The sequence below is a fragment of the Nipponia nippon genome, unplaced genomic scaffold (assembly GCF_047370975.1).
Source record: "Nipponia nippon isolate SJK-2023a ecotype South Korea unplaced genomic scaffold, ASM4737097v1 scaffold_4, whole genome shotgun sequence".
NCBI classification, from domain to species: domain Eukaryota; kingdom Metazoa; phylum Chordata; class Aves; order Pelecaniformes; family Threskiornithidae; genus Nipponia; species Nipponia nippon.
In genome coordinates, this window is record NW_028262358.1 from 43,411,973 (window position 1) to 43,439,890 (window position 27,918).

General features: G+C 37.2%; 1 protein-coding gene across 5 annotated transcripts in view; it reads left to right on the forward strand.

Annotated features, from left to right (window-relative positions):
* The window catches only part of LYST (lysosomal trafficking regulator), an 87,976-nt gene that overhangs the window by 56,939 nt on the left and 3,119 nt on the right, over positions 1-27,918 (forward strand). For 3 of the 5 annotated variants that reach the window (XM_087774509.1, XM_087774511.1, XM_087774510.1), the window contains exons 26-52: positions 1,260-1,490; positions 2,456-2,622; positions 3,114-3,266; positions 4,708-4,899; positions 5,513-5,691; positions 6,854-7,060; positions 8,053-8,229; positions 8,722-8,798; positions 9,747-9,935; positions 10,666-10,811; positions 10,886-10,982; positions 11,669-11,730; positions 12,145-12,200; positions 13,203-13,355; positions 13,607-13,851; positions 14,603-14,669; positions 15,574-15,730; positions 16,127-16,267; positions 16,671-16,888; positions 18,238-18,468; positions 19,170-19,359; positions 20,270-20,406; positions 21,136-21,234; positions 24,822-24,961; positions 25,262-25,359; positions 27,057-27,213; positions 27,426-27,497. In XM_087774509.1, coding sequence (XP_087630635.1) covers positions 1,260-1,490; positions 2,456-2,622; positions 3,114-3,266; positions 4,708-4,899; positions 5,513-5,691; positions 6,854-7,060; positions 8,053-8,229; positions 8,722-8,798; positions 9,747-9,935; positions 10,666-10,811; positions 10,886-10,982; positions 11,669-11,730; positions 12,145-12,200; positions 13,203-13,355; positions 13,607-13,851; positions 14,603-14,669; positions 15,574-15,730; positions 16,127-16,267; positions 16,671-16,888; positions 18,238-18,468; positions 19,170-19,359; positions 20,270-20,406; positions 21,136-21,234; positions 24,822-24,961; positions 25,262-25,359; positions 27,057-27,213; positions 27,426-27,497 — 4,038 coding nt within the window. Of the gene's footprint in view, positions 1-1,259; positions 1,491-2,455; positions 2,623-3,113; positions 3,267-4,707; positions 4,900-5,512; positions 5,692-6,853; positions 7,061-8,052; positions 8,230-8,721; positions 8,799-9,746; positions 9,936-10,665; positions 10,812-10,885; positions 10,983-11,668; positions 11,731-12,144; positions 12,201-13,202; positions 13,356-13,606; positions 13,852-14,585; positions 14,670-15,573; positions 15,731-16,126; positions 16,268-16,670; positions 16,889-18,237; positions 18,469-19,169; positions 19,360-20,269; positions 20,407-21,135; positions 21,235-23,590; positions 23,686-24,821; positions 24,962-25,261; positions 25,360-27,056; positions 27,214-27,425; positions 27,498-27,918 lie in introns of those variants that run through there. The other 2 variants (XR_015708184.1, XM_087774512.1) reach the window with 2 other exon arrangements.

A 27,918-nucleotide genomic window follows, 5' to 3' on the forward strand; every position in this document is an offset into this window, starting at 1 on the left:
CCCTTAAGCTCTTTGTAAGCAGCTTCATCTGATGGGTGCTGTCAGCTGGGATCTTCTAAACTCTCAGCCCTTCTAAGGGCCTCAGAGGCCTTTGCACTTCAAATGTCCTGTAATCAGTTTAACTCTCCCTGTTCTTTATGATCCTACATGAAACTCTTATTTATATCCTTAGAAGTTTTAAGTAGTAGTCACTAGACTTCTGCTACTGGATTTTTGGTAGGTGATTAAGATAAAAGCTTGATATCACAGCTGCTTCCTTGGCTTGGCCCTGAGTTTGAACCCTTATTTCCTTTAGGGAAAATCCCATAGATCTACCATTTCCTTGAACCAAAGAGCCACCTTATATTGACAGGAAAGGAGATTACCTTTAAGTAGAAAAATATCTAAGTAAATGATATTTTTTAGAATTAGTCTGACTGCTTAATGATTTTACAGGCAGAACATGCATCTAAGTATAGTCAGCAGTGCAAAAATCTTGCAAAAAGCTCCTTCTCAGTTGCTGCCTCTGCAGGATTTGTAGCCAAACTACTTCTGCCTGTTGGCCTGATATTCACGACCCCCCATCCCCCCAAAAAATTTCCTGTTTAACTGCAAGACTTAAACCTGGCTGCTTAACTAGCCCCAAAGCGGAGAACTGTTATTTCCTCAGGGCTGATCATGGGGCCATTCTTATGGCTCAGATTCTTTTAGGATTGTGTATAATAGTCATGTGATGGGCTGATAACCTTAGAAAAGTAATCCAATTTATTAACGCACAAGTAATACAAGGTCTGAAGCACTGTTCCGAGTTCTACAATCACAAGAAGCCAGAAGTTGCCAAACCTAATTAAACTTCAGCAGTAATGGATATAGGATATCAAACCTGCTGTCAGTCAGTATATTATATTGATGCCAAGCTGTATCTGTTTTCTTGATAGTGTCATACTTATTACTGGAAAGATGCTGAGTCATATTTTTCTACATTGATTAAAAAAACCCGCTCTGTCTTCATGAAATCTATATTGTAGACAGCTGATAGTTAGCTGAAGCTTCGGATATACCTTTTAGGCACTTCATCTCCTTGTGGCTCTTTGAAGTGTTTGTTTTGCTCTTATTTCCTTTAATAGACAGGCATTGTTACTGCAATGAAATGTAGGAAATTGCCATCTACATCTTTGCCGAAATACTGGCATAGACTGGTATTCCAGTTGCATATACTAGTTGCATACTTTAAGGATTGCAGCTTTAAGGGTGTCACTCACTTATCTTTATGTTAATAGATTTGATCCGGAAGATGTCAAGAATGTTGGACTCTTTCAAAAATGGTGTGTCATTCCTGTTCTGGGTCTTATAGAGAACTCTCTGTATGATAATGTTCTGCTGCATAACTGCTTCTGTCTCCTGCTGCAAATCATAAATTCCTGCTCAAAAGTTGCAGACCTACTGCTTGATAATGGTTTGCTGTACGTGTTGTGTAATACGCTGGCTGCTCTCAATGGGCTGGAAACAAAGTGAGTATTGTATCAGTTGCTATAAAATAGTCCAGGCACAACCTTAAGTCTAGCAAAAATTACTGTCTTGTATTTGTTCTACTTTCTAAAATGATCAGAGACCATGTACAAAATAACACTGTTTTTGAGGTTTTCAGCTTTAATTATACCTGTAAGTGAAAGTTAATGTTTAATATTCAGTTCAAACAATGCAATATAAAATGTTCTTTCCATACCTTAAACTTTCAAGTGAAATGACTTTTTAAAATGCAAGTTTGTCACACTGTGGGCACTTCGGATGCTTTTCCTAAGAAAACTCACCTGAACAGTAAGATAAAGGCCCAGGAGACAGTAGCACTCTACTGTATCTATAGCCAATGTCAAAACTGCAGGAAGAGCAGTTTTTTGCAGTCTCTCCTGTGCTGCCTGTGATTTAATATTTGAGATTTTGAGTAACTTAAATGACTTCATTAATTACAAACATCCTGTACTTTAAGAAAGGTTATACAGTGAGGGAGGGAGAGGTGGGGTTTTGTTAATTTATTTCATTAGTTGGTATCCTGAAGAAATAGGCAATAGAAAAATTCCTTTTTACCCCAGCATAGTTTTAGTTCATCATGGATACAAAATGAGATATTATCCTGAATATTTTTTTTGAGAAATACAGGATTTCAGACCTGTTCTTTAACTTAGAAATCTGATAATAATACATCATCGCTTTTCCAATAAAACTTTGTTGCAATCTTAATGTTAGAATGTCTCAGATTTGCAGGCATCCAATCTGTCAAAGTTAACACTAAAGAGGTGTCTTTGATTTCACAATTTCTAGCCTTCATGTTACAATTTCTAGTAACGTTTTTATATGAAGTACAATGTAATATTAGGTACCGTTGGCAGAAGTAGCAAGGGGAATAGTAATGGATCTTGTTATGGGTTACAATCTACTGGAATTGTCATGTTTCTGGTAACTACAACTTTGTTTGCAGCATTCCCTTGAATGACTACAAGTTACTTGCATGCGATATACAACAGCTGCTGGTAGCAGTTGCAATTCATGCCTGCAGCTCCTCAGGTTCTCAGTATTTTCGTGTTGTTGAAGACCTCATTGTCCTGCTGGGTCATCTTCAAAATAGTAAAAATGCAAGGATGCAAAGTAAGTTACCTGCTTATTTTTGGGGTCACTGGATTGGAGAAATCCCTTCCCCATTGATTTTTGTTTAAATTAATATTCCTGCCAAGGGAGAAGGGGGAGTTTTCTGGTGGTGGATCTTCTTTCTCTTCTAAGTGGTTCTCAAAGCAGTAGTTTTCCTCAAGAGCCTGCCTTATGGTAAAGAATTGTGTACCACTAATCTGAACAGTGACTGTAAAAGTTCATTATGAGTTATTTAAATGGAAATGTTCTATACAGTTTCATTTAGCTTATTTCAGGGTAATCAAATTCAATGGCTTTTCCATGAGAACTCACTTGTGTACTGTCTGTATTTGTGGAATAGTGAGGTGACTTTCTATGTGACTTCCATGGAACTGGGGGTTTTACACAGCAAAATGTGTCATGAGCTGTGCTTTTACTTTTTACAAACACTTAGTAAAAATTCTTGAAGATGTGTAAAGAATGTCATGTGTCCTTTGTATGCCTCTCTGTAGATATGGCAGTTGTTCTGCAATTAAGAGTTCTTCAAGCAGCTATTGAATTAATAAAAACTACAGCAAACCGAGATGCTCAGGAGCAGGCCAGTTCAGTCCCATCACCATCTGCACCACATTGCGCAATGTTTCAAAAGCGTAAAGGCATTGCTGGTGAGTAGCAAAAGCGAAGTATTCTTGTACTTCTGTATGTATTACTTTCAAACTGTAATTTCAGTGATACAACAAATGAGTCCTGTTTCTTTGCTTTTTCTATGGATTGGCTTTATAAATCAATATATATATATATATTTTAGAACAGTGTAGCCTGTACCCATTTTGAACCTGTGGCGTTTTTGTATTAGGAGGAGGGAGTGGGGTACAACAATGAAATCTCAAGTCACCTTGTTCTCCCTGCAGTGTCTAAAGCCAGATATTGCCTTTTGGGATTTGCTTCAATTCACAAGGTGCTTAGTAAAGATGTTTTTAAAGTAATTCATAGTGGTTCTAATAGCCAACTTCACAGTAAGGAAATACCAAAATAAAGTTAGTGCCTGTAACTTTAACACAGCTATGATGTGGGGATTGCATTGTTGCACAACTTTTAATTAGTGATCATCCTGAAGTAAATACCTGGCATTCCAAATTAATAGTTGGGAATGTGAGATTCCTAGATTCCACTGTGGTTGTGCTTGTAAAACATTTGTGCAGTTCTAGCTCTAGCAGTAATACTTTCTCTGTATTTGATAGCTTGTGAATCATTCTGTAAAGGTTTTGGAGTCTTCTGACTGGAAATTGATTTTGTATATCTCATACAAATGAAGCTTCATTTAAGACTTTGTAGAAGACATAATTTAAAAACCTGATATGTATTTGATTTAAAAAAAAAACAAACAAACAAAAAACAAACCAACAAAACACTATTATTCCATGTTCACTATGGGAATGTTTCTCTTGATATGGTCAGATTTCGAGGGCCCTCTTCATCAGCCTAGTAAATAGAGTGAAAATATTTTTATATTAGTGAATCTGGTAAGGCACTAAAGATAACTTTAAAAATGTAGTTATTTCTGAAAGAAGCAAGTACAATCAAGGCCCACCAGTTCATTTCAAGAAAATTTTAAGGAATATTCTTATAAGCTCTTCTATCAAAATTAGTGGCAATGGGTATGGTACAAAATGTGTTTGTTTATAAGCTGTTAATATAACTGACTCCTCATTTGTGCTAATAAAGCTAGTTTCCTATATGCAATAATTTTTTGGTATTGTTAATTTTTAATCCTTTATCCTAATTATACAGTAAAAACAGGAATAAAAGTAACTTTTTTAGAATCTGCTTTACACAGAAATATGCAAGTTGTACAATAAATCTGATCTTGAGACTAACTCATTTCATGGTATCACTTCTTGAATTTTATGTATTTATTTTCAAATAGAAAGCTATTAAAAGAAAGAGACAAACACCCAAATGACATTTACGTTCCCTTCAATCTTCATGTATTTCAAATGTTTTGTTTCCTTAAATGATGTGAACTCTTTGCATGAAAGCAGCTGCTGAGTGATTAACTTCTTTGTGCATTTTAGTAGGATACTATTAATGTTTCTCTACTTAAAGGCTCCAGAAAGTTTTCACTTGCTCAGTCTGATGCTCTGCTGATGAAAATGCGTTCACTAGCAAGCGAGGAATTCAACATGATGATGCAGCGGAGAATGAGCCAAGAAAACCCTATCCAAGCCACTGAGACTGAGTTTGTACAACGGTTACAGAGGCTAACTGTTCTAGCTGTTAACAGACTCATTTATTTAGGTAGGATTTCTTTTTGTTCATTTCTGTTTTGACAGAGCCAATGTAGTGCTATATGAAAAAGGAATTCTTGCTTTTGGAGTGTTGAAGTGTTTGAGAGGAAAGTAATACCATTGATGCTAGATTAATGGATTTAACCATAAACATCATTCTCTGTGATTTGTCTCACAGTATTATGTAACTGACAATCTGGATACAGTTTTTTATCTGAATGAACTGAACAAGTTATTTTAATTCTGTGTTAGTCCATTCATGTGTTAACTGCCTGAATTATTACCTGAAGATTTAACTCTGCCAAAGGGGAGCATCTGCTCTCTTAAAATGCAGCAGTTTGCATGTTTCTATGAAATGGCCACATTTATTAGCAAGACTTGATGACTTCGAGGGCTAGTTCAAGTTCCACAGAAGCAAGAGAAAGGGTTTAGCATGTGGAACAAATAATTGAATGGCTCTGATTAACTGGTGCATAAGGGAATTGAAATAAGGAATACTTTTTGATATTTAAAATAAGTAAGTATAGTGGTAAAGGCAATGTTTGATTTAAGGCCAAATAAAGGATCATACGATTGTCTTGCTTGAGATGGTACTGATCAATATGTGCCTCTTGAATTTTAAGCATCTACTGAAGAGTGCCTTGATGTACTGGGTATAACGGAAACCACAAGTCAAAGCAGACTTCCAGCATCCCAGCTGGAAGTTCCTGAGGAGGAAAGCCAGCAAGAACTGCCTAACAGAACAAATCCTTTTCTTAAAGAAATGTTCAAAATGTTGGTGGAAGGAATCAAAGTATCCATTGTAAGTAATTAGATGTTGTCCACATTAAAGCATATTTCATAAGGTTCCTTTATTAGGAACTTTTTATGCACAGTCTTCTGTCTATAAATGCTTTTCTTACTGCCTCTCTCAATTCAGCTGCGGCATTAAAAACTCAGTTCATCTTCCCAGTTGTTCTGCAATTGTAAAATAATAAATGCATCTGTTCTGATCTTTGCCTTAACATTTAGCAAAATTCTGCTTCTTGAACAAGCACATGAAGGTTAAATAGATGTCTGTGTACTCCACAATTTTGCTTTGTCTCTTAAACCTCAAGGTTTACATTTGCTGGAGCCTACAAAACAAGATCTGCTCTGCATCCACAGATGATGTAGAGTTTGAGCAATTTGTGTCTATAATACATTTTCGAGTTGGTGATGTAACTGGGGAGGAAGGGGAACTTTCTTTTTTCAGTTGTTGCCAAAGGGCTGAGTTTTCTTTTCTAGCATACAGGTGTTAACTCGTTAGCCTTTCCAAGGTGATCAAATTTTGCTTGGGTGATTTGAAATAGTGTTATTGGAAAACTTAACTTACTGCTTCTTGCCTCTTTATTTCCCTTCGGTCATCTTTATAAAAAGCAGCTCAACCTAATTTGCTTTCTAGCTCTGGAAAATTAAGTTTGTTAGGTCTGTTTCCATCATGCCATACTTGTAGTACTTGTCAAAGATGGCAGGTTTCTTTGCAAGCAGCACAAGCACCTCAATCCAATGCCTGGTTTCTCATCTTTTGAGGTAATCCATTCAGAAACTAGTGATCAACGTAGAAGGGCTATTTGTTAAAATAAGCAAACAAAAAACCCCTTTGATTTTTTTTTTAAACCCTCTGCATCACAGTTTTCTCACTTTTTGGATTGTTGTGTAGCCCCTCTGACAGAATATCCAGTTTAGCTAGGAGTTGCATTCCTAATATTGGCAGACTGAGAGAAAAATGCTTATTTTATTAGAATGAACAAACACTTCTTTCACTTTTAGTAGAATGCCTTTTAACCCGTAATAATAATCAGTAAACTAAAATTAAGCACTATTTTGGTAGAGAAATCTATTGTCTTACATACTGATCATATTAACTGTGTTTGTTTTGTAATGTGAAAAACTTGGTAAAAGGAAGCCCTAACCCTGTAATATTAAAAAATTCTCTTACTTAGGGCACCAGCAGAATGAACACACCAAAGCAGCAGTGGAAGAGAATCCTCTTGTCATGTAAAGACACGTTCCGTACGCAGCTTGGCAGGCTTCTTGTGCACAACTTGTCTCCGGCAAGGCCGCTGCAAGAGAGAAAGCAGACTTTGGAGATGTTACATGAAGTAAACCATCAAGAGATTATGCGTGACTGTCTTAGCCCAACTTTGCAAGTAAGCTCAAGAGTGTTTGAGAGAAGTTTGTAAAACCTGTGTTCAATTTTTTTGTTTAAATTTTACCATCATTTAGAACTGTATGTGGCTAAAGTTGTTCAGTGCTTTTTTTTAGCGATGTTTAGTGTAATGACAAAGTCATGTTATATAAAATGCCTGTGTGTACCTCTGCAATTGCTGTATTATCCTGAGGGTAGATAAGAGGCAAGATTTGCTCCTTGCTTTTCTGGGTTTGTCAGAAAAAAGCTTTTTTGATTTTACTCTGTTAGTGCAAGCTTGAGAGAAAGCATATCTTAGAACCATGATCAGGAATTGGGTAGGAACATTGCTGTTTGAGATCTTCAAGAATGGCAAGAATGAAATAAGTGATGTAGACGTGCCACAGTTTGAGCACTGTATACTAAGGAGAGAAAGTACTTATTAGATGACCCTATGCACACTTATGCATTTCTGATCACATATACATGATTCAATTAAGTTAACGCTTTCACCAGAAAGAAAAGAGCTGATACATTAGCAGTGGCTTCTTTGGGGGAGTGTCATGTTGAGTGCATTTATGGCCTGTGTCTGCTTAACTTCATTATCTGTCAGCTCTGATTTGGTTAATCAAACAAGGTGTAGCAATCTTGGCATGAAAAATTAGGAGTTTCTAGCACATATTCCCTGACGTATAAACAATGCTGCAGGAGCTGAGTATTTGGAAAAGAAACTTAGCTTTCCTGTAAGCTATTTGAAAAGTCACAAGATGCTGGGAGAAGTTTTATCACGTGGAAGATTAAATTCAGCATGTTTTTCTACTTTTATAAAACTTTGTCTTCAAACATTAAAGCAGCCATTTTCGTTAAATGACAGAAAAATTAGTAGAAGAAACCTGTCCAGGCTGACTAGAGAAGGGAATAAAGTTGGAGGAGAAAACTGCTCAGTGTTGTATCGTGGAAATGAGAATGACCATGCATCTTTTTTTCTGCTCTTCCCTTCTTTTCATCTTTTAGCATGGACCTAAATTAGTGCTCTATTTATATGAGTTAATGCACAATCACAGCGATGAAATGACCAAAGAAGAAAAAAGAGCAGCAGGAGACTTTATGAATACATTAAAATGTTGTGGCTATAAATGCATTCCCCTGAGTCCACGACCAAAACCAGATCTAATAAAAGCTTTGAAAGAGGTTTGTGATTAAAGACTTTACTTCAAAAACTGGGTATATTTGAGACGATTGTTATATGGGGTCAGAGTCTTACTGCAGACAGCTGTTTTGTTTGCTTGGTGCATGGCTTATGCTTTTGGGAATTCTCTTTGGGTTCTGCATATTTCTGTCACATATACTCAGTGCTTCACAGCACACTCACATGTTAATGCGTCTTGGTTAAGCATGTTACTTAACCCAGGCAAAAGTGAGAGTTCATAATAAACTACTAGTATCTCTTACTGTCAGGAAAAAATAATTTCTGTTTCCTTGCAAAAAAAATAAAATTATATCTAAATATAATAAAACTGCAGTAACTTACATGAAGTCTTCATGGTTTTAAATGCTCTGAAGATATCAGTTGAACAGTTTTGTCAGTCTTCCTTTTTTAAATTGACATGTCCTTTAGTCTCTGCTTCCTTATTTTGTCCATCTGAAAAAAAAAAAAAAGTAATGTATAAAACTTCCATTCAGGATCAGAAGAAATATGAGATGGAAGAAGGTGTAAACAAAGCTGCTTGGGAGAAGACAATGGCTAATAATCGGCAAAAGTAAGTGTCTTCTAAAAGGGGCTGCAAGAACTCTGTAAGAATGTTCTCTGTTCAGCACACCCCATTGCAAAGTTGCCTATATGATTATTATGGATGTTTTTTCAAATTAACAGCACTTGTGGCTTTCAGGTTTTTATTTTACCATTATAAAACCAGCTTGATTGTAGGTATATGCATTTTGATAGGTTGTATAATAAACGGCATTGTGTGAACTTCAGAATACTGAATTGTTTTTGCATATTTGGCATTTCACCCTTAGTTTTACAGCTGTTGTATCTGTCCAGTCACCTCTCCTGTTGCTGTGATCTGTGCAATTAAATGTAAGGCCCTGCAACTAACCCTGATCTTCAATGAATAAAATATCATTATATTCAGCATAGTATTTGAACACATTTCTGAGCTTTGTAGACTGCTGCTACTTGGCATAATGTAAATTTAGGTATCTAGTGGTAGATTGAGGTTCTTTCCATTAATTTACATTTCAGGCTCTGCCATAAAAATCAGATCTGGGATGCACACAGAACATACTTCAGTGCAGGCAACTGTAGTAGCTGTAAAGGTCAGCTTAGTCAAGTCTGTCCAGATAAGCCGTAAGACTTTACTATGTTGAATAACTTCAGAGATTTGAGCGGTGATAAGTTACTGTTCTTGCTTCACATTTTTATTGTAATGAGTATACATTAATTAGTGAAGCATGCTAGTATATAGCCATTGATCCTCTGATTGGCTTGTCTTGTCTTTGGCTGCAAGTAATGGCTTTTTTGACGGCTAAGAAGCAGAAGGTATTCATGAGTCTCGTGAAAATTATGTAGGCTAAGTTGGTCTGCATCTGCTGTAACAAGAACTATGTATATCTACTGCCAACTGTACTTTATAAGGGTTTTTGGTGTCTTGCCTTCCCTTTTCAGTGTGTTTATTTGACATGTTAAAACACAACTCTTTCCTCAGTCTCTTTCAACGTCTGGATACAAAATCTAAAGACATTTCTAAAATAGCTGGAGACATCACACAGGCTGTGTCTCTGTCACAAGGAATGGAAAGGAAGAAAGTAATCCAGCACATCAGAGGGATGTATAAGGCAGAGTTAAGTGCCAGCAGACATTGGCAGGAACTTGTTCAGCAGCTTACCCATGATCGGTAAGTTTTTCTCTCATCTCGGGGAAAAAGCAAGAGAGACTCGATGCCTGACGTGCGCTTTTCATTCTACTTAGAGATGTGTGAAATGTAGATGATACTAAAATTAGGATTACTTACTTTTGCTAATCATCTGATGGTTAAAGACTTGCAAAATACTTGATTTCTTCTCCTGTTGTTTTAGGGTGAGTAGCCAAGTAGTATTTCTATGCCATTTAGACAGGTTTTTTGTCAGATACATTTTGCTGTGCCTAATAGAATGAAGAATGTCGTAAAGTTTTAATATCTTGCATTACATTGATGAAGTAACAAAACAGGGTAATGTTATTCACATTAGCATGCAGATACTGCGTTCGCTAATCTGCATAGAGCGAAAGATGTTAAGTCTTGACAAGAAACCAAACAATGGTATTTTTGCCACTGCAGAACTAGTATTATATCACGTTTGCAGCAGCTGAGTTTTCAAAATATAGTATTGGACACATTGTATTGCTGTTTTCATCAGAATTGGTAACTTCAAGAGCAGTTTTACAGTAGTAGCTCATAAGTAGCCAGTCAGTGGGACAGCTCATGAAAATAAACTACAGAATTCAATCTTTTGATACTTTTTCAGAAATAATTGCTCAGTGTGCTACTGTGAAACTTCTGCCTTTCTACAGTTTAAACAAAAACAGAACGAATAAGCATATATACTCCCTCTGCTGCCAAAATCTAACATGTTTCGGTTTTTTAGAGCACTCTGGTATGACCCAGTCTATTACCCAACTTCTTGGCAACTGGATCCAACGGAGGGCCCAAACAGAGAGAGGCGCCGCTTGCAGAGGTGCTACCTAACTATTCCAAACAAGTACCTTCTCCCAGACAGGCAGAAACAGGAAGGTAATTGTAACATCTTCTAGGAGTACATGTGAATTGTAATGACTACTAGTGCCTTATTTTTGTTTTTTTTATAGGTGTGATAAAAACTCCGTTATCTTATCTATTTGAAGACAAAACACATTCTTCTCACTCTTCTACTGTAAAGGACAAAGCTGCAAGTGAACACATAAGGTAAGATTTGGGTAACATGTCCCTTTCCCACCTTCTCTCATTCCAAAGAAACAGTCCTCCTCAAGTTTTTTGTCTAAACATTAAAAAAAAACCACCATCAAGTGAGGTAAGAGACAAATGTCAAAAATGATAGGTTTTTTGCTATACTCATAAGCAAAAGATTAGCGCTACCAACATGTACGTTTTCTGAGGCTTAAAACAGTCTATCTCCATGACTTCAAAAATTGGTAAAAGCAAATACCATCTGGTGTGATATGGGGATGGGATTTCTGTGGGATAACCTGATGGGATTTCTTTACTTATTTGTCACTTAGATATCTAAGACAGGCAGTGCTACTAGATCTGGTAGGTCTTTCCATCAGTGTTCAAAAGCAAATTGCGTTTTCATCCTCTCTGCTTTTACCATTGTGTTACTGAACTCTGCAGTTGTGTCAATGTACCACCTATTACAGGCACTAATACTGCCTAAAATAACTGCAGAGAACACACAAAGAAATAAACACAAATACACTAATGTGCAAGTCTATAAAGTTGAGGCTCTGTTTTCTTTCCCTCCTTGGGATTTGAACCATTAGAGTCATAGCGTTAAAGTCTTTCTTCAACTGTAGCCTTTGAGGCTGTTAGTTTTAGGTATGTGCTGAAAGGTACATAAATCCGTAAGCAACGATACACTTTAAATATTTCAGAGTTAATCGAAGATGTATAAGTGTAGCACCTTCTAGAGAGACTGCTGGTGAACTGCTGCTAGGTAAGTAGAATTTTCAGTCCTCATAAATATCCTTTTTGTCTAAGATTCTGATATATCTATCTATCTATCTGATATATTCTGATATATACATATATATATATATATATAAACTTGGCTAACTTTTTTAAGTAATTGAGCTGTTGCCTGACTTCTTATGGTTTATATACTTTATAGATCAGTTTTGCCTTTCTTCCCTACTGTTTGCATGAGTGCTGTTTGGACTGTAGTTAAGTTTTAAAGTTGCAGACCACTTGCTCAAAGATGTGGAATGCTAAATTCTACTTCTGTCAAGTACTGTCTTGCCCAGGTACTATTCTTAGTATTCTTAACACCTGGACACTGTTTATGTAACATTAAGATGCATTATACAAATAGTAATATCATGCACTTTTTTGCAACTGTTTTTTCCTGCAGGAAAATGTGGCATGTATTTTGTTGAAGACAATGCTTCAGACACAATTGAAAATTCAGTAAGTATTAGAACATTGTTCAGCTTTAATTTTTCTAAACTATCACCATGAGTAGCTTTTGCCTGCTGTCACTGAGGTTGCTGGAGTGCTAGAGTTAGAGGTCTCCGGACAAGGCCAGCCGAACTGATTAGTTTGGGTTCAGTGTTGCTTCTGTTGCCCCGGCTGTGGAACCGGTGGCGATAGCAGAAAACAGGAAAGATGTGAGCCTGAGGCTGGGAGGGGATGAGGAGGGGTGATGTGGGGCGGCTTCTGCACCATGCTGCCCATTGCTCTGAGTTCATCAGCATAAGTGCACAGAGCTTGCTTTGGTCTGCACCTGAGATAACTTGCCTTACTGGAAGCTGGAGCACTAGGAAGTACAGAAACTCACAAGTGTATGATTTGTGCTGTACTCTACAATTTTCCATTATATAGGATGTTCTAGCTCCCCCCTTATCCTATACAAGAGAGGACTCTTTCATGGAGGAGACTGGAACTGACCTAATCCTTCTGATATACAAAGGCTCTGATGTATTAAAGTTTATACATCCAACAGACATTTAAAAAAATAATCAAGATATGGGTTATACTCCTGAAAGTCGTGAACTGTTTTCAGGGAGCTCTTCCTTGCATCCACTAAGCACACAGCTCCTGTGGTTTAAGACGTTGCCAGTTGCTTTGTCCTTCATAGAACTGTCAGAATTGAGATTCATGGCAAAGCTTTGCTTGCTCTAGTTGGCTGTTCAGTATTTTAGCTTAAGAGCCAGTGAAACTATGGCGTTGTGTGCTAGTGTTGGATAGGGAGGTGGAGCAGCTGAGGAGCATGCATGATGTTCTGCCCACTGCCTTGAGGAGAGTGGAGGATGGGAAACATAAATGAAGAAAACAATGCCTTAAAGCATCACAGCAAAATTAAAGTTTACCTTATGATATATGTATGGTTATAAACTGGCCCCATTGAAGGGTTTCTTGTTTGGAAAAATCTACTATTTAAAATAACTTTTTCAATTGCAAATTCTGCAGAGTTTTCATGGAGAAACTGAACCAGCATCATTTTCTTGGACCTATGAGGAAATCAAGGAAGTTCATAAGCGCTGGTGGCAGTTAAGAGACAATGCTGTGGAAATATTTCTAACAAATGGCAGAACTTTACTCTTGGCTTTTGATAATACAAAGGTAATGTGGCACTGATGGATAATAATATATCAAAGCATTTTGCTGTGTCTTCAGAACATATACATTCATGCATTAGTTTTTAAGGAGACTGTTGCACGGACTAGTTAAATCCTGCTTAGTACCTTTTGGAAAAATTTAGCTCAGTTAAACTTCTAGACAAACACAATCATGTTGTAAAATGAAACTTACTAACTCTTGGTACTTTGAAGCTTTTTAAATTATATGATTAAATCTATGGTATTTTCTTCTAGGTCCGTGATGATGTGTACCACAACATCTTAACTAACAATTTGCCTAACCTTTTGGAATATGGAAACATTACTGCTTTGACCCACCTGTGGTGCACAGGACAGATTACTAACTTTGAATATCTGACTCATTTAAACAAACATGCGGGCCGTTCCTTCAATGATCTCATGCAATATCCAGTATTTCCTTTTATACTTTCTGACTACACCAGTGAAACGCTGGACCTAAATGATCCATCGGTATATAGGTAATATGACATCTTTGGAACTGGTTATTTCCAAATACTTGAACTGATTGTCCAGTATAGCTTTTTAACTTCATTGTACTAAACTGCACACGTACATGCATGGAACTATTCAGGGACAAGCCTCATCTGTAATAACATGGGCTTTTTCCAATAAGTGGCAGCTTCACCTCAGACATTTAAATAAAATGCATAGCATTACAAGCGTGTATATTCAAAGGATGCCATGAATTGGACTTGTATACTGTCTTAATATGATACGGATAGTCCACAGATTTAAATAAAAGCCATATGTTTAAATTCATGTGACTAAAGACTTCCAGGTCCATGAGCAAAAATTAAATAGAAAAGGAAATAATGCTGTAAATTATTTGGGCAGTTACAAAATCGTATTGTCTTAATTGTGAATAGATCCAAGTGAATTGTCCCACCCTAATAAATTTCTGTTAAGCCGATTTAACATCTGTGTTCACAAAGTCTTTGCCTTTACATGATGCCTCTGATTTGACAGAGGCACTTACCATTTGCTTGCCTGTTACTGTGCTATGGGGTAGCCTGTGGATCTGAGTTTGCCTTTAGCACTAACTGAAAGTGGCCTTTTTATTTTCTGAACTCTCTTGTAAAGTGCTATTAAGTTTTGCTTGTACTTTCCATGATACTAAAGGTGTTTGTTATTCTTAATAATGCATTATTAAGTGGTGTGAATCAACATCTTTATAAAAATGACAAGATATCAGTACTACTTGTGTTACAGAAATCTGGTCAAACCAATAGCTGTGCAATCTAAAGAAAAAGAGGATCGTTATGTGGATACTTATAAGGTAATTTGGATAACTTTTCCTTCTTGCCTTTTTCCTGTGTATAAATGATATAGAGGCTTTAATTTTTTTTTTAACATGTATTGATTGGGGAAAAGAAACCACAAATCCAGTATTTTATGTCTGTAGAATTCTCATTTCAGTATGCTGTGTTTCCTGGGAATTATTTTATAACATGCTTGGAACCCATGTTTGTTCCTGTACCTGAAATCATAAATCAATTTAGTCTTCCCATGTGATACTGCTGAGGAGGTTAAATTGATAGCTTCTTACAGATGAGCATACATATATTTAAAGATTCCTAAAGGATTCCTAAAGATCAGGAAGCTAACTTATTGCTGTTTATTTGAAATTACTTTAGTGGAACTTGTGGCTATTCTTTCTGTTTGATAACAGAAAAGCTGTTTTCCCTCAAGTACTCTGTTATTTTAACATGCCCTACTATGATTACAGTGCTCATGGATTTTTGCTCTTTAGAATGTTTTAAAGACTGTGGGAAATAACAATGTGCTGGGGATGGAAGGCATCTGCAGCTGGACCTTCAAACTTATGTCTATATCATCATGGTCTAGTGTATTATTTGCAAATATTGTTTTTTCCATTTAGCATTGAAAAGCATGTACAATGACTCTGCAGTGTTAGAAAACAACGAGAGGGGAAAAAAGGCAAAAATAATAAATAATGGAAAACAGGTCATTTAAATGGGCTTAAGACTTTACCTAACTGGACTGTAAAAGTGATCACATCTTTAGACACTGAAAATGTATTTGATTCCAAATCACTTTCAAATGTATGTTCCTGTAAAAGTTTAAGTTTTATTCCTAAACAACTTAGGCAAGCTCTTATTTTTGATATTGGGATGCAGACTAAGCAGGAGGCTTGTGACTTATTCCTACTACTTTTCTAGTATCTGGAAGAAGAGTACCGTAAAGGAGCACGAGAAGATGATCCAATGCCCCCTGTACAACCATATCACTATGGATCTCATTATTCCAACAGTGGAACTGTGCTTCATTTCCTAGTTCGGCTGCCGCCTTTCACTAAAATGTTTTTAGCTTATCAAGGTAAGGTTACTTTTGCCTGCACTTGCCTTTCACATCTGGGCCTTGCCCCAGGGACCCAAGAATGCTATATGTTACTCTGTTTAGCGTAGCTTATCAATTCCAAATAGCTGAGTTCAGTAAAACTAAATCTGGTATACTTTCACAATAGATCCATTCTGAAATGATCAAGCTAGACCATAAAACTGTACATCTTATATTTACACCTTACTGTATGAAGAATGAAAAGGTGACCTATATTTGACTTGCAGTCCATGTGTAACACATAGTAATTGAGATAGAAGAATTCTAAATGTTCTCAAGCTAACCGGGGAGCAGTTAACTACTTGAAGTTGCAGATGTGCAACTGTTATCGTGTCCATCATTGATGCAACAAATTTGGTTTGGATTTCTTTACAGATCAAAGTTTTGACATCCCAGACAGAACTTTTCACTCTACCAATACCACCTGGCGACTCTCTTCATATGAATCGATGACGGACGTAAAGGAGCTCATCCCAGAATTCTTCTACCTTCCTGACTTCCTGGTTAACAGAGAAGGTATACTAAGAGGATACCAAAACTATATACCCAAACCAGCTGTACAGTTGAGCCTGTGGGTTGAAACTGAGGGCATTTGTATCCCTTGACTGAATATGCTAAGCAGTAGATGCATGGGAGAAATCTGGCACAGATTTGCGGGCTATGCTACGAAAGCTGTTATGTAGGACTTACGGGAAGTTTTTGCATAATTATGTCAGAGGTGCGAAGGAGTTTTCTATTGTCTGATTCTTCCGTTTGAATGAGTACGTGCAGCTTGAATGTGGCTGGGGGGGACTGGTTAATGGTGCTGCCTTGTTGATCAGCAATCAGCATGCTTAATGGCTAGCTTTCATAGAACCCTATAAAGACCTTTTTGAAGTTACTGTCAACTAAAATGGAACATTCACTCCCCTGTTTCTAGGGTTTGATTTTGGAGTACGTCAAAATGGTGACAGAGTTAACCATGTCAATCTTCCACCTTGGGCTCGTAACGATCCTCGTCTATTCATCTTGATTCATCGTCAGGCTTTGGAGTCTGACCATGTTTCCCAGACAATCTGTCACTGGATTGACTTGGTGTTTGGTTATAAGCAAAAAGGCAAGGCCTCTGTTCAGGCTATTAATGTCTTTCATCCTGCAGTAAGTATTTGTTAAGCAGTGTGTTTGTTCACAGTACTTATAACTTAACGGGGGAAGGTTTGGTCTGACTTGCTTGGAAAGCATCCAGCATGAAGCAGGATCCCTTGCTCTTGAACTGTTGAAGAATAAGAAAAAGACTTAACTGTTTCAGTGTGGAACTGATAAGATCCCAGGGACTGTTGTGAGACTTTGTGAATTTGTGTTTGTCTTTCTTGCCTTGAGATGGGCATGGGGGATGATCAGGTATGGGGTTTAGACTTTCTGGATAGTTGTTTGCAGTGGTATAGAGGTATTGTGCCTGTGTGTACCTGCTTCCATCTCATTCAAAAGAAGCCTTTCATTTAGGCAGATCGTGCTACAGCGTTTGATACCGTTAAAATAGTACAGCTTGTCCTGAGCTCCTGGTTTGTGTTCTTCCCTTCATATACATCTTGTGTTTTGTTCCTCTAATGAGCGCTTTCCCCTCCAGTAAATTTAATTTCAAATAAGTCTTCATTTAATGTAGACTTCGAGTTTCACTGCTTAATTGTAACATGGGTATCTCAGATTGCATTCCTTAGCTTCAATCCTTACTACCACAAGGTTTGCTCTGCCAGGCAGTCCTGGTTTCAAATGCATTCAAATGTGTTCTGTGTGTTTAGTGTTTATTCTATAGCTGGGAGAGCTAATAGAACAGTAGTGTTTGGCAGTGGTAGCTTTTTCTTTTCAAGTAGCCACCCAAATGCTTTCATTCCTTTTCCTTTTTTTTTTTTTTCTGAGCTGAAGTATTGATTTAATTATTACCATAATTTTCAAATATTAAGTTTGTGTGAGTGTGTTCATTGTTTTTTAAAGTGAAAAGTCAGGGCCTTTGTCAGTGTGACTGAGGTATGTGGTATACAAGTAGGCAGACATGAAAAAGACAAATAGAGAAAGGAAAGAATTTCCACTCTCCTGAAATATGAAGGTTCTTCCTCCCTCCCCACCCCAAACCAGAACTTTAATATGTTAATTAAAAAGAAACGTTTTCAATTTTTTTTGTTTATTGTCAGCAACCCTTCTGTTTTTGCACAGATTAGTAAAGGTCTACTAAGAAAACCTCTTTGACAGAAGTTAGTCATGGAATATATGTAGGAGCAGCTCACACGATAAACCTGAAAGTGGCAGTTATCTCCAGTAAAGTAGTGGTGACAAGGTTAATGTTCTCATTGGCTCTTTAGTCAGCACAGCCATTGTGGGATTGCTTCTGGTCCAAGTCTTGACCAAAGAACTGCAGAGTCTGCCTCTAAATTTGTGTGTGTGTGTTGAAGTCTTTCCCAAAAACAAACTGGATAAGCTTATTCTTCCCCCTCCTTTTTTTTTCTCTCTAGACCTATTTTGGGATGGATGTTTCTGCTGTTGAGGATCCTGTTCAGAGAAGAGCCCTTGAAACAATGATAAAAACGTATGGGCAAACACCTCGCCAGCTGTTCCACGCAGCACATGTTAGCAGACCTGGATCCAGGCTTATCATGGAAGGAGAACTTCCTGCTGCCATGGGATTGCTAGTGCAGTTTGCTTTCAGAGAAACCAGAGAACACGCTAAAGAAATCGTATATCCAGTACGTCATTTTGATTTGCGAGATGGTTTAATTAACATTCATATGCTGTAATTATTGTACCCATATGTTTACAGCTTTCTTCCTAAAACTGCAACTTACTGCCCATATTGTACTGTAAAGAAAATACACAAAATCAGTAAAGTGATAGTGAAAATTATATTCATGCATTTGTGATGTATTTTGTGTCAAACTAAGATCTGAATTTATCTTAGTTATAGCAAATAGGTGTTGGAAAACATTTCACTTAACCAGTTTAATACTTTCAGTGATGAATTCTGGGATCTGTGTGCAAACCTATAGTAGGTAAACACATACTGTGCTTTTCTCCATCCTCAGCTTTTTCACTGTCTGTAGGACAGTTCAACTTTCTTCACTTCAAGCACTTGTTTTCCCTAAAGTCCAGTGAGAAACTGAATCCTTGCATTTAAAGAAATCAGTATTTTCCAGTGAACTACCTGAGCTACAAGCTTGCTATCTCAGCCCTTAAAGAAGTGGTAGAACTCCCTTAAAGCTAATGGAGCTGATGATACTACAGTGCTTCACACTTGTCTTTCTAGTATTTTTAGAATACCTCAGCAGTCCCTGCCATGTGATTGCTTACGGGAATGTGATATGAGTGATTCTCCCTTACTAAAGGAATAATACTTTTCTGAAAACTTTTTACCACCTTTTAATTTGAATCTTATTTGTGCTTGTTTTAGAGTCCATTACCATGGATAAAAGGCTTGAAGTGGGGAGAATATGTTGGTTCCCCAAGTGCTCCAGATCCTGTTGTCTGCTTTAGCCAACCACATGGAGAAAGGTTTGGCTCTCTCCAGGCTTTACCAACTAAAGCTATCTGTGGTTTGTGCTGCAAGTTTTGCCTTTTGATGATATACAGCAAGGAGCAAGGTATGAATTTGTGCTTATTCTCTACATGCACAATACATGTGAAAATGAGCCACAAAAAATTTAAATCTAATGCTACTATTATTCTTCAGCAAACTTCCCAAATTTAGTCTCTTTTGCCAAAGATTGATTTATAAATCCAGTAACAGCTTCCACATCTGTGCTGTCTTTCCTGCAGGGTGGATTTTACTTGTAATTTTCAAAACTACATAGAGGCATCCTGTAATTAAGTTGATTTTTTTTATTAAAGAGACTGAAGCATGAGGATTTAACTTTAGAACTTGCCAGCAGATTCAGTCCAAGAACAACTGAAGAACAGGTGAAAAGAACATGGGGCAACAGAAAGGAGAACTAAAGGAATGGTTTTTAGAGGCAGAGAATGAGGAAAGTTATCAGTAAAAAGCAGAAGTGAAGGATCTTCTGCTTTCGGATAAACTTCTCGGCAGGATTCTTATTGATAATTTGTATCTTATTGATACAAACAGGTTCTCATACTCTTTTGTTTTCTTCGTAACATGTACTAGTGAAGGGTTTTTAAAAATAAATGGCTTCACAAAAATAAGTAGCATTCTCCTTGAAGTTATGAACAATCATTTCTCTAGCTGGGAAGTATTGCCAGCCTCTTCCCCTCTTCTCCACTCCCATAGATGCAACACTTCTGCAAAAAAGTTTTGTCCAGGTTGCAAACTGTCTTTGGAGAACACTGAATGTTTACATAATCTCTGAAAACTATGTATGTTTATAGTACATTACAAATTAAGCCATAGCCTAACAGAAAATATCTTATTTTGAAACTTTGGAATTTTTTTATATTCTAGCTTCTGGTAAAACATGGGCCTGAGATCTTTATTGTTGATAAAGTGATCAGCTCTTTGGTTGCATATGTGACACAATATTATATGCATTCCATCAGGTGTGAGAAGCATGCACAGCACTGATATTCAGTGGTCAGCTATCCTGAGCTGGGGGTATGCCGATAACATTTTACGACTGAAAAGCAAGCAAAGTGAACCTCCAGTAAATTTTATACAGAGTTCACAGTTCCATCAGGTAAAAAAATCAGTTGCTTGGTCTTCAATTCAATATTGCTAGTTTAAGTGGTGGCCTGACTTGGCAGTAGGTACTCTAGCTTTCATTTTTCTTGGAGATGAGCATCCAAACACAATTGTTTTTAATACCTGTTTCATTCTCCTTTGGAACGTGTCCCTCATTGCTCCAGTGCATCTTGCTCCTGGATGTGTTCCTGTACTAGGTAAAGATCCCTTCTGAATGCGTCTGATTTTTGTAGCTTTTTCCCTCCTATGGAATATTGATGTGGATTTATAAAAGCTTACGTTCTGGGCCAAGAAAAATGAATACAGGAAAGAATCATAGATGCTCCACATTAGAAGCAGAACTCCACTATAGTTTAGGATTCCTCTGAAAAAGATTGTCTAAAAGATTGTTAGGGAACACTGCATAATCTCCATTTATGCGCCAATGGTTGGTGAGATTCTACCAAAAAGATTTTGGCTGATGATGTGGCTGTAGATCTACGAGTCTGCAGTAGTTCACTGCTCTTTGTGAATTCTGGGCTACACAGAATTTCCCTCTTTACTTTGTTTCTGAAGTAATAGCAAATATGACCTAGAGCAGGTATATTTTAACTCTTGGATTTCTCTAGCTTTTCTTAGGCTAACCAATAAAGAATCAGTTTGACCAAATGCTATGGTGTAATGAAAACTGCAGTGAGAATAGCTTCTGTTCTAATTTTTTCTGGCTTTGTTTTGTCTTTCCAAGGTAACAAGCTGTGCTTGGGTGCCAGACAGTTGTCAGCTGTTCACAGGTAGTAAATCTGGTGTCATCACAGCATATATGAACAGATTCACTAGCAATACGGTAAGTTCCATTTGACAGGATTTGTATTTAAGGGTTTAGCTGTATTCATTGTTACAGTCTTTTTTTTAAACAGGAAAAGTGAGAAAAGGGGATTATGTAATATTCAAGACAATTGCTAAAAAGATCAAGTGCTTGTTCAGTATTTATTTTTGAAGGATCCTCTTTGACATTGTTAAATGGATTTATCTCAGCATGTTTATGTGAGCTTAAGAAAAACCCACAAGTACTTCACATATATAAAGTACATAAGTATAATAAGTATATATACTTCACTGCATAGCAGTTCACGTACTGCTAGCCTTTAGTCAGCCCTCATCGTCTGGGTGTGTAACTGATTACACATACGGCTCTGACTGTATTCAGGCTAGGGCTTGGAACTGAAGCTCTCTGGCACGGTGAAGCTCCCTATGTTAAGGAGTAACTTTTGTGAAAGAGACGGAGCCTTTCAAAGCCTTAACTGAAACTGTGGAATGCATTTCCCCAAAGTAAACAACATTTCAAATGCAGAAGGCACTTACACTACAGAGAGCCGGGATGAAATCTCTGACAGTGTATATATTAACCACTAAGACTCTTCATATCATATTCCCCAAGGGGAAAAGCTGTGAGGAGGGAAGGGAGAAAAGTAACTTGCATTACTTAATGCATTGGTGGAAGATACGGAGATGCTAGTAGAAATCGCCCTGATACTATGTGGTAATAAGCATAGTATGAAAACACAAATAGAACTCAAAATTCATCTTCTGGTTCAGACTGAGTTTCTGAGCTTCTGTCTGACTCTCCAGCAGTAATTTCTACTCTTTCTTTTGTTTTAACAAAGAGTTTGCAACTTTCTTGACAGGTCATTTCAGGTGTGTCTACAGGATTACCCATAGCAACAACTAAACTAAGCTGATTTCTCAAATTTAGCTTGATACAGATACAGGTATTGGCAAACACATTTGTAGTATTGCACTCTTGATGCTCTTGAATTACTACATTAGCATGGGCTAGAGGGAACCTTGGTCTGATCTGCTATGCCTATCCAGTTTCCTGTTTTCAGCAGTGGCAAACAGCAGATGCTTAGACTGGGAAGAGCACAAACATACAGTGATTTCTTCCTTGGCTTTCTTCCAGTTTCTGGTTATCTGCCACTCAGACTTCCTGAGCTCAGCAGCACTTTAAAAAAAAAAAATGAAATTAGTTTTTAAAAAAACGAAGTAGAGCTTGAAGCCTGCAAGCTTCAGTCAGTTGGATCTTAAGTCAGGCACCTTAACTGCTCACCAGAATAGTGAGCTTGTAAATAACCTGTGCTGAGACATGGACTCCAGTTAAAGTTGTTTGAGATACTAAAATAGAAATTCAATATACTTGCCTTCTGCAATGCTAAAAAGAAACTCTAATAGTAGGGTTATGATTCTTAAGTTCCCTGCATTTCCTAGAAACAAGTGATTTTTCTTCAGCTGCACAGATATTGTCTTTGAGACCATCTTTGCTGAATTTCTCAGCACTGACAGTTTTACATGCCCCAGGCAGACTGACCTTGTGCCAATTTTGTAGCTCCTGCTGTTGAATCAGTTAGCCAAGTCAGGGCTGCAGGGAATGCAAATGTGCTTCCTAGCATCTGTTCTGTATGCATCTTGTCAGCTGTCCGGTGATTAAAGTGAACAGCCTGTTATAATGCAGTACTTGAAACATGAATATTTTGCCCTGTTTCATACTTATATAAATTCAACGTATAGGCATAAAACAGATACGTGTTAATTGGATATGGGAATTCAAAGGCATGCTGTCAGAATTCAAAAATACCTCAGTGTTGTACTTCAGATACTCTGCTTTTCCTAGCCTTTGTTTGAGATGGTCAAAAACTAATGAAGTACTGCTTTGAAACTGTGATCTACCTTGACAATAAGTCATGCCTTCATGAAAACCTCAGCCAAGGTTTTCTGGTTTTACAAAATAGTCCAGCCTTCACTTGCTGACTATTAGAGTTGTCTTGCAAACAGAAAGAGAGCACCTTAATAATCTGAGTAAAACTGGGCAGTGGTCATTTAAATTCTCCACTCAAATGCTGTAGGCGATCATTTGGGGTAACCAACAGAAAGAACTGCTATTTAAAGGTAGATACATATCTGCTTGTTTTTCCACATCTAGATACTGGTTGTCATCCTAAAAGCAAGTGGGAAGTAAAAAGGGGATGGCATTTTAGGCATGAGGTAATTATTTCATAACTTATTAGACCTTAATACAGTTGGTGCTAAAATTCTAACTTGTCTCATTACAATATTATTATGATAACTCAGTGAAGAATCAATAAGCCATTGATATCAGTGCTATAGAGAGAAGCTGCTAAAGGTGAATCCTGCTTTCACTTCAGGTGTTGAAATGAAGATCAACAGCAAACACTTAAAGGAGATGGGAGGAGCGCCATAAAAGGGTTATCAAAATCGGTTGTTCTTCAGAAAATCAGAGGTCTTGATTGTTGCTGTTATGGAAAAAATTGGTATAATTGTTTTCTCAAAACTGAGCAAGGATTAAAGAAGGATCTGCATATGTGAGATACCACACTGTTCTGAGAATGACAACTGGATACTTTCATAAGTGTGTCTAACTTGGATGAGATGCTCAGCAGCAAGAGCAAAATAGCAGGTCTTCCTGTTGTCAAAAAGTGTATTGACTTTTTGCAATATTACATAGATTATATTGTCCCTTTCAGTGCAGAAAAGCGTATGTTTTCTACAAATGGAGCTAACCATATATATATATTTATCTTACATGTTTCTACTGTCAAGCTTTTTGTAGACCTGCTATATGCATCCTGTACCCTCACACAAAAATGCAGACAATGTGCTCTGACACGTGAGGAAACAAGCAGAAAAATGTTCCTTTGTTTTACAAAGATTATGCTAATCTCTGTACAGCAAGCTGTCTTAATTAAAGCATTAGTATTCTGATTAAGCAGCTCCTTCGACTTAAGCCAGTTTTCAGAAAGTCTGGATCATTTCAAATGGTATAACTTGAATAAGAAGTGTTATTTGGTGTTAAATTTGCTGCTTTATTTTTTTTATCTAGCAGTTTCTATATTTACACTTTACTTCCTGCATGTTTTTCCAACTTGGTATCACTGAAGGACTTGGCACCAACTTGAGGAATTCCCAGTAATTTACTGTACACAGCATGATAACTGCTGAGCTGGGTTTTCCTTCTGTTTCCAAGTGCTTCCTCTAGATGCGAAAATATTGAGGACAGTCATTTTGCTGTCCTGTGGAAACAGCAGTCTTGCAGGAAACAAATCAGCTGATTTCAAGGTGTGTAACTGAGACAGAAGTTCAATAGTTCTTCATTTCAGTTCATTGGACTACATCAAAATGTTTGCTTAGACTAAAGCACTGGAGGCAAAAAGTTGAACATTAATATGTGTGGCTTATCACATTATAAAGCATTAAACGTAATAAAGCATTAACAGTGTTGCTAAACTGATGACATTAAAAGCAATGGGAGCCATTTTTTGAAATCGAAGAATTAAACTTGTCCCTAGGCTTATCCTTCTCAGAAAAGAGATGAATTTTTTTTTTCATGAGTTCATGTTTGATCTTGCTGTTTTTCAGTCTTCAGAGATAGAAATGGAGTCACAAGTCCATCTGTATGGTCACACAGCAGAAATAACAAGCTTGTTTGTGTGCAAGCCATACAGTATAATGATAAGTGTCAGCAAAGACGGAACCTGCATCATATGGGATTTGAACAGGTACAAGTACATATGTAATTTTTTCCAATGGCTTTCTTTTAAATACCTGTTTTCCAGCTTTTGGGTATCTTTACCCTTTTAAAGTTAACTGAATTTGTTCCATGTATATCTTAATGTGAAGTCAAACCCTTACTGGTTTTTTTCCCCATGAAAGGTGTTGGAATTGTAGCATGAATATGAAAAATACTATCATTGTGCAAAATGTTGATTGACATTAATATAACTCTTAAGTATTTTCCTCTAAGTACTTTTTCTGTGTTTGAGGCTGAACTTTAGGCTTGTTCTCTTTATTTTCTTCAGGCTGTGCTATGTCCAGAGTCTGGCTGGACACAAGAGTCCTGTGACTGCAGTTTCAGCTAGCGAAACAACTGGTGATATTGCAACGGTTTGTGATTCAGGTATATTTGGCAGCTGAGAAAGCTGGTTTGACTTGCAGACCAAATAAATCATGAGACTTGCTATTACATTAGTTACAGAGTGTGTGTTTAATCATCTGAGGATGTATTTGGTCAAATAGGAGTGCTCTTTTTTTTATATAGTAATATATAAATTTCTCCAGAAATTACTAGGCAGGTGTTTCAGTAAAATGTAGAGATATAGAAGCTAGCAGCTTGATCTCTTTATAAAAAGACTTGAAATTTCACCAGATGCCTGGGAGACCTAAATTCTGTGGAGTTGGCTGCTTTCATTTTTAACAGAGATTTGTTGTCAAAGGTACAGTTCTTCAGGGGAGTACGGTATATTACAGAGCAACAGAATTTTTGTTATTCGCTCTATCACTTTAAATGCTTCCATATCCCCAGAAGCAAACATAGATTTGCTTAGCTGTTCACTAGTATAAAGCAAAGAGGAGTAACAGCTATACTAAAGCAGAAATAAGATATTTGTATTAGGGCTCCTACAGAGGGAAATAATTATCACCCATCTTATTTTAAAGCAGGTTTTTGTACTGTCTTGTTTTCCACATAGTACTGTTTCTGGACAAGAGCATCAAGACCTATTTGAGCAGTGGGGTTTTGAGTATTTCATAAATCGCGATGCTCATTGACTTGAAGATTGTGTGCTACAAGACTGTGTATTGGTAAAGCAGGCCCAAGTCAGTGTCCTCTACACCATTTTGCTGTCTATAAGGGTACCTGTGTGTATTGTGTTACCTTGAGACTGTGGGGGAAATAGGCTCCATCTAAACGACAGAATATTGTTCCATTGGTCCAAGGAGGTACAGAATAAGAAGGAAGAGAGCTTAACTTTGTCTATCCATATTGTTAGAAGACAGTTATTGACTCAATTCTAGCTTTGTTTGTGCCCATTTTCTTTCTCTCGTGCCTTGAGTAAGATAGGTTTTACATAATCAACTATCTTTTAACCACCTTCTCTTACTGTAGTCCTCCATAGGCTGAACTGAAACTAATACTGCTCCAAATCGGGGGGGGGGGGGGCAAAACAGCACAGTCTATAGTATTAAAGGACAAGGGGAAATGATTCTGGGAGTTTCAGAAACGTAATATTTAGGTTTTGAACTGACATGGAGGCTTTCAACTCCATTTCTGTAGCTCACAAACCAATCTTTTTTTTCTGGAAAAGATTGTATTCTTTAATTGGTAAGGGACATGAGTTTCAATCCCTTTTAAGACAAAGCAGTAGCTGGGTTATTTAGTTCTTTGGTAGAATCAAATAATCCTAGATAACCAGGTAAGATAATTGTGCATGCTACTTAAGTATTTTGCTTAAAATGCAAGCCAGGGTACAAGAACTAGCTGTTTAAAGTAGATAGTATGAATTCACTCTTAGTGCTTCCCTCTTAGTGCATGAAAATTGGTCATTAAAAGTAAATTAATATAGCATTTTGTAAGTACAATGTTCCATAAATATGAAGTGACGTCTCCTAAATCACTGCAGTGGCTTGGTGGTTTGCATGTTCCCTGTCACAAAAGGAGGGAAGAGGTAATTGTTTACTGCAGCACGGATCACTCAGTCATTTAAACCTCCTGATCTTTCAAGAAATTGAATTCTTTAACACTTAGATTCTGTTGCATAGACCTAGCTGTAGTCTAGATTTATTTTTTTAATACTGCCATGCTATGTTCTGTTGCAGTTGGAGGGGGCAGTGATTTGAGACTTTGGACAGTTAATGGTGATCTCGTGGGACATGTACACTGCAGGGAAAGTATTTGCTCTGTTGCTTTCTCTAACCAGCCTGAAGGAGTGTCTGTCAACGTGATTGCAGGGGGGCTTGAAAATGGTGTTGTAAGGTAAGCATTTGAAACTTCTATTTATTAAAATGCTTTATAACTTCGGCTCACAGTTTGAGAGCATGTAGCCAAACATCACGCTGATATTTGGCTTTAAAGGAGGTGGACAAGCTGTTGTTCAGTTTCCAATCCTAGTACTTGCTAAATAGGTTATGTTTATCACTGAAATATTTGTAAAATTAAATGTGAAGAAAAATTACTCTTTCTTTCAGACTGTGGAGTACATGGGACTTGAAGCCAGTACGAGAAATAACATTTTCGAAGTCAGCCAAACCTATTGTAAGGTAAAAAGAGCTTAAGTATACAATAAATGGATTTTTCTCTTGGGGCGGGGCGGGGATGGTGACAGACCACAACAAAATAGCTTTGAGTATTGAATGTGGATTTGATGTGAGGACAGGAAGTAAACACCCATGTCTAAAAAGAGCAATGCAATCCTACTAATTATTCATGAAAGCAAAATGAGCACAAGTGTACTGTATTTGTAATGACAGTAATAACTAGGTTCTGCTGCTGGCAGATAGAAATTAGCAGGATTCCCTTGAGAACTGAACAATAGCTACTCTTCTTATTCTTAAGTTTATTATTTTTCCCCAGAAACTGTGTAAAAATCATGAGATAATCTTTGTCAGACTCAAATAGACAGAGGTTTTTCTCCCTCAGAAATAAATGAAAACACTGCATTTTCCCTGACTATTTTTTTTC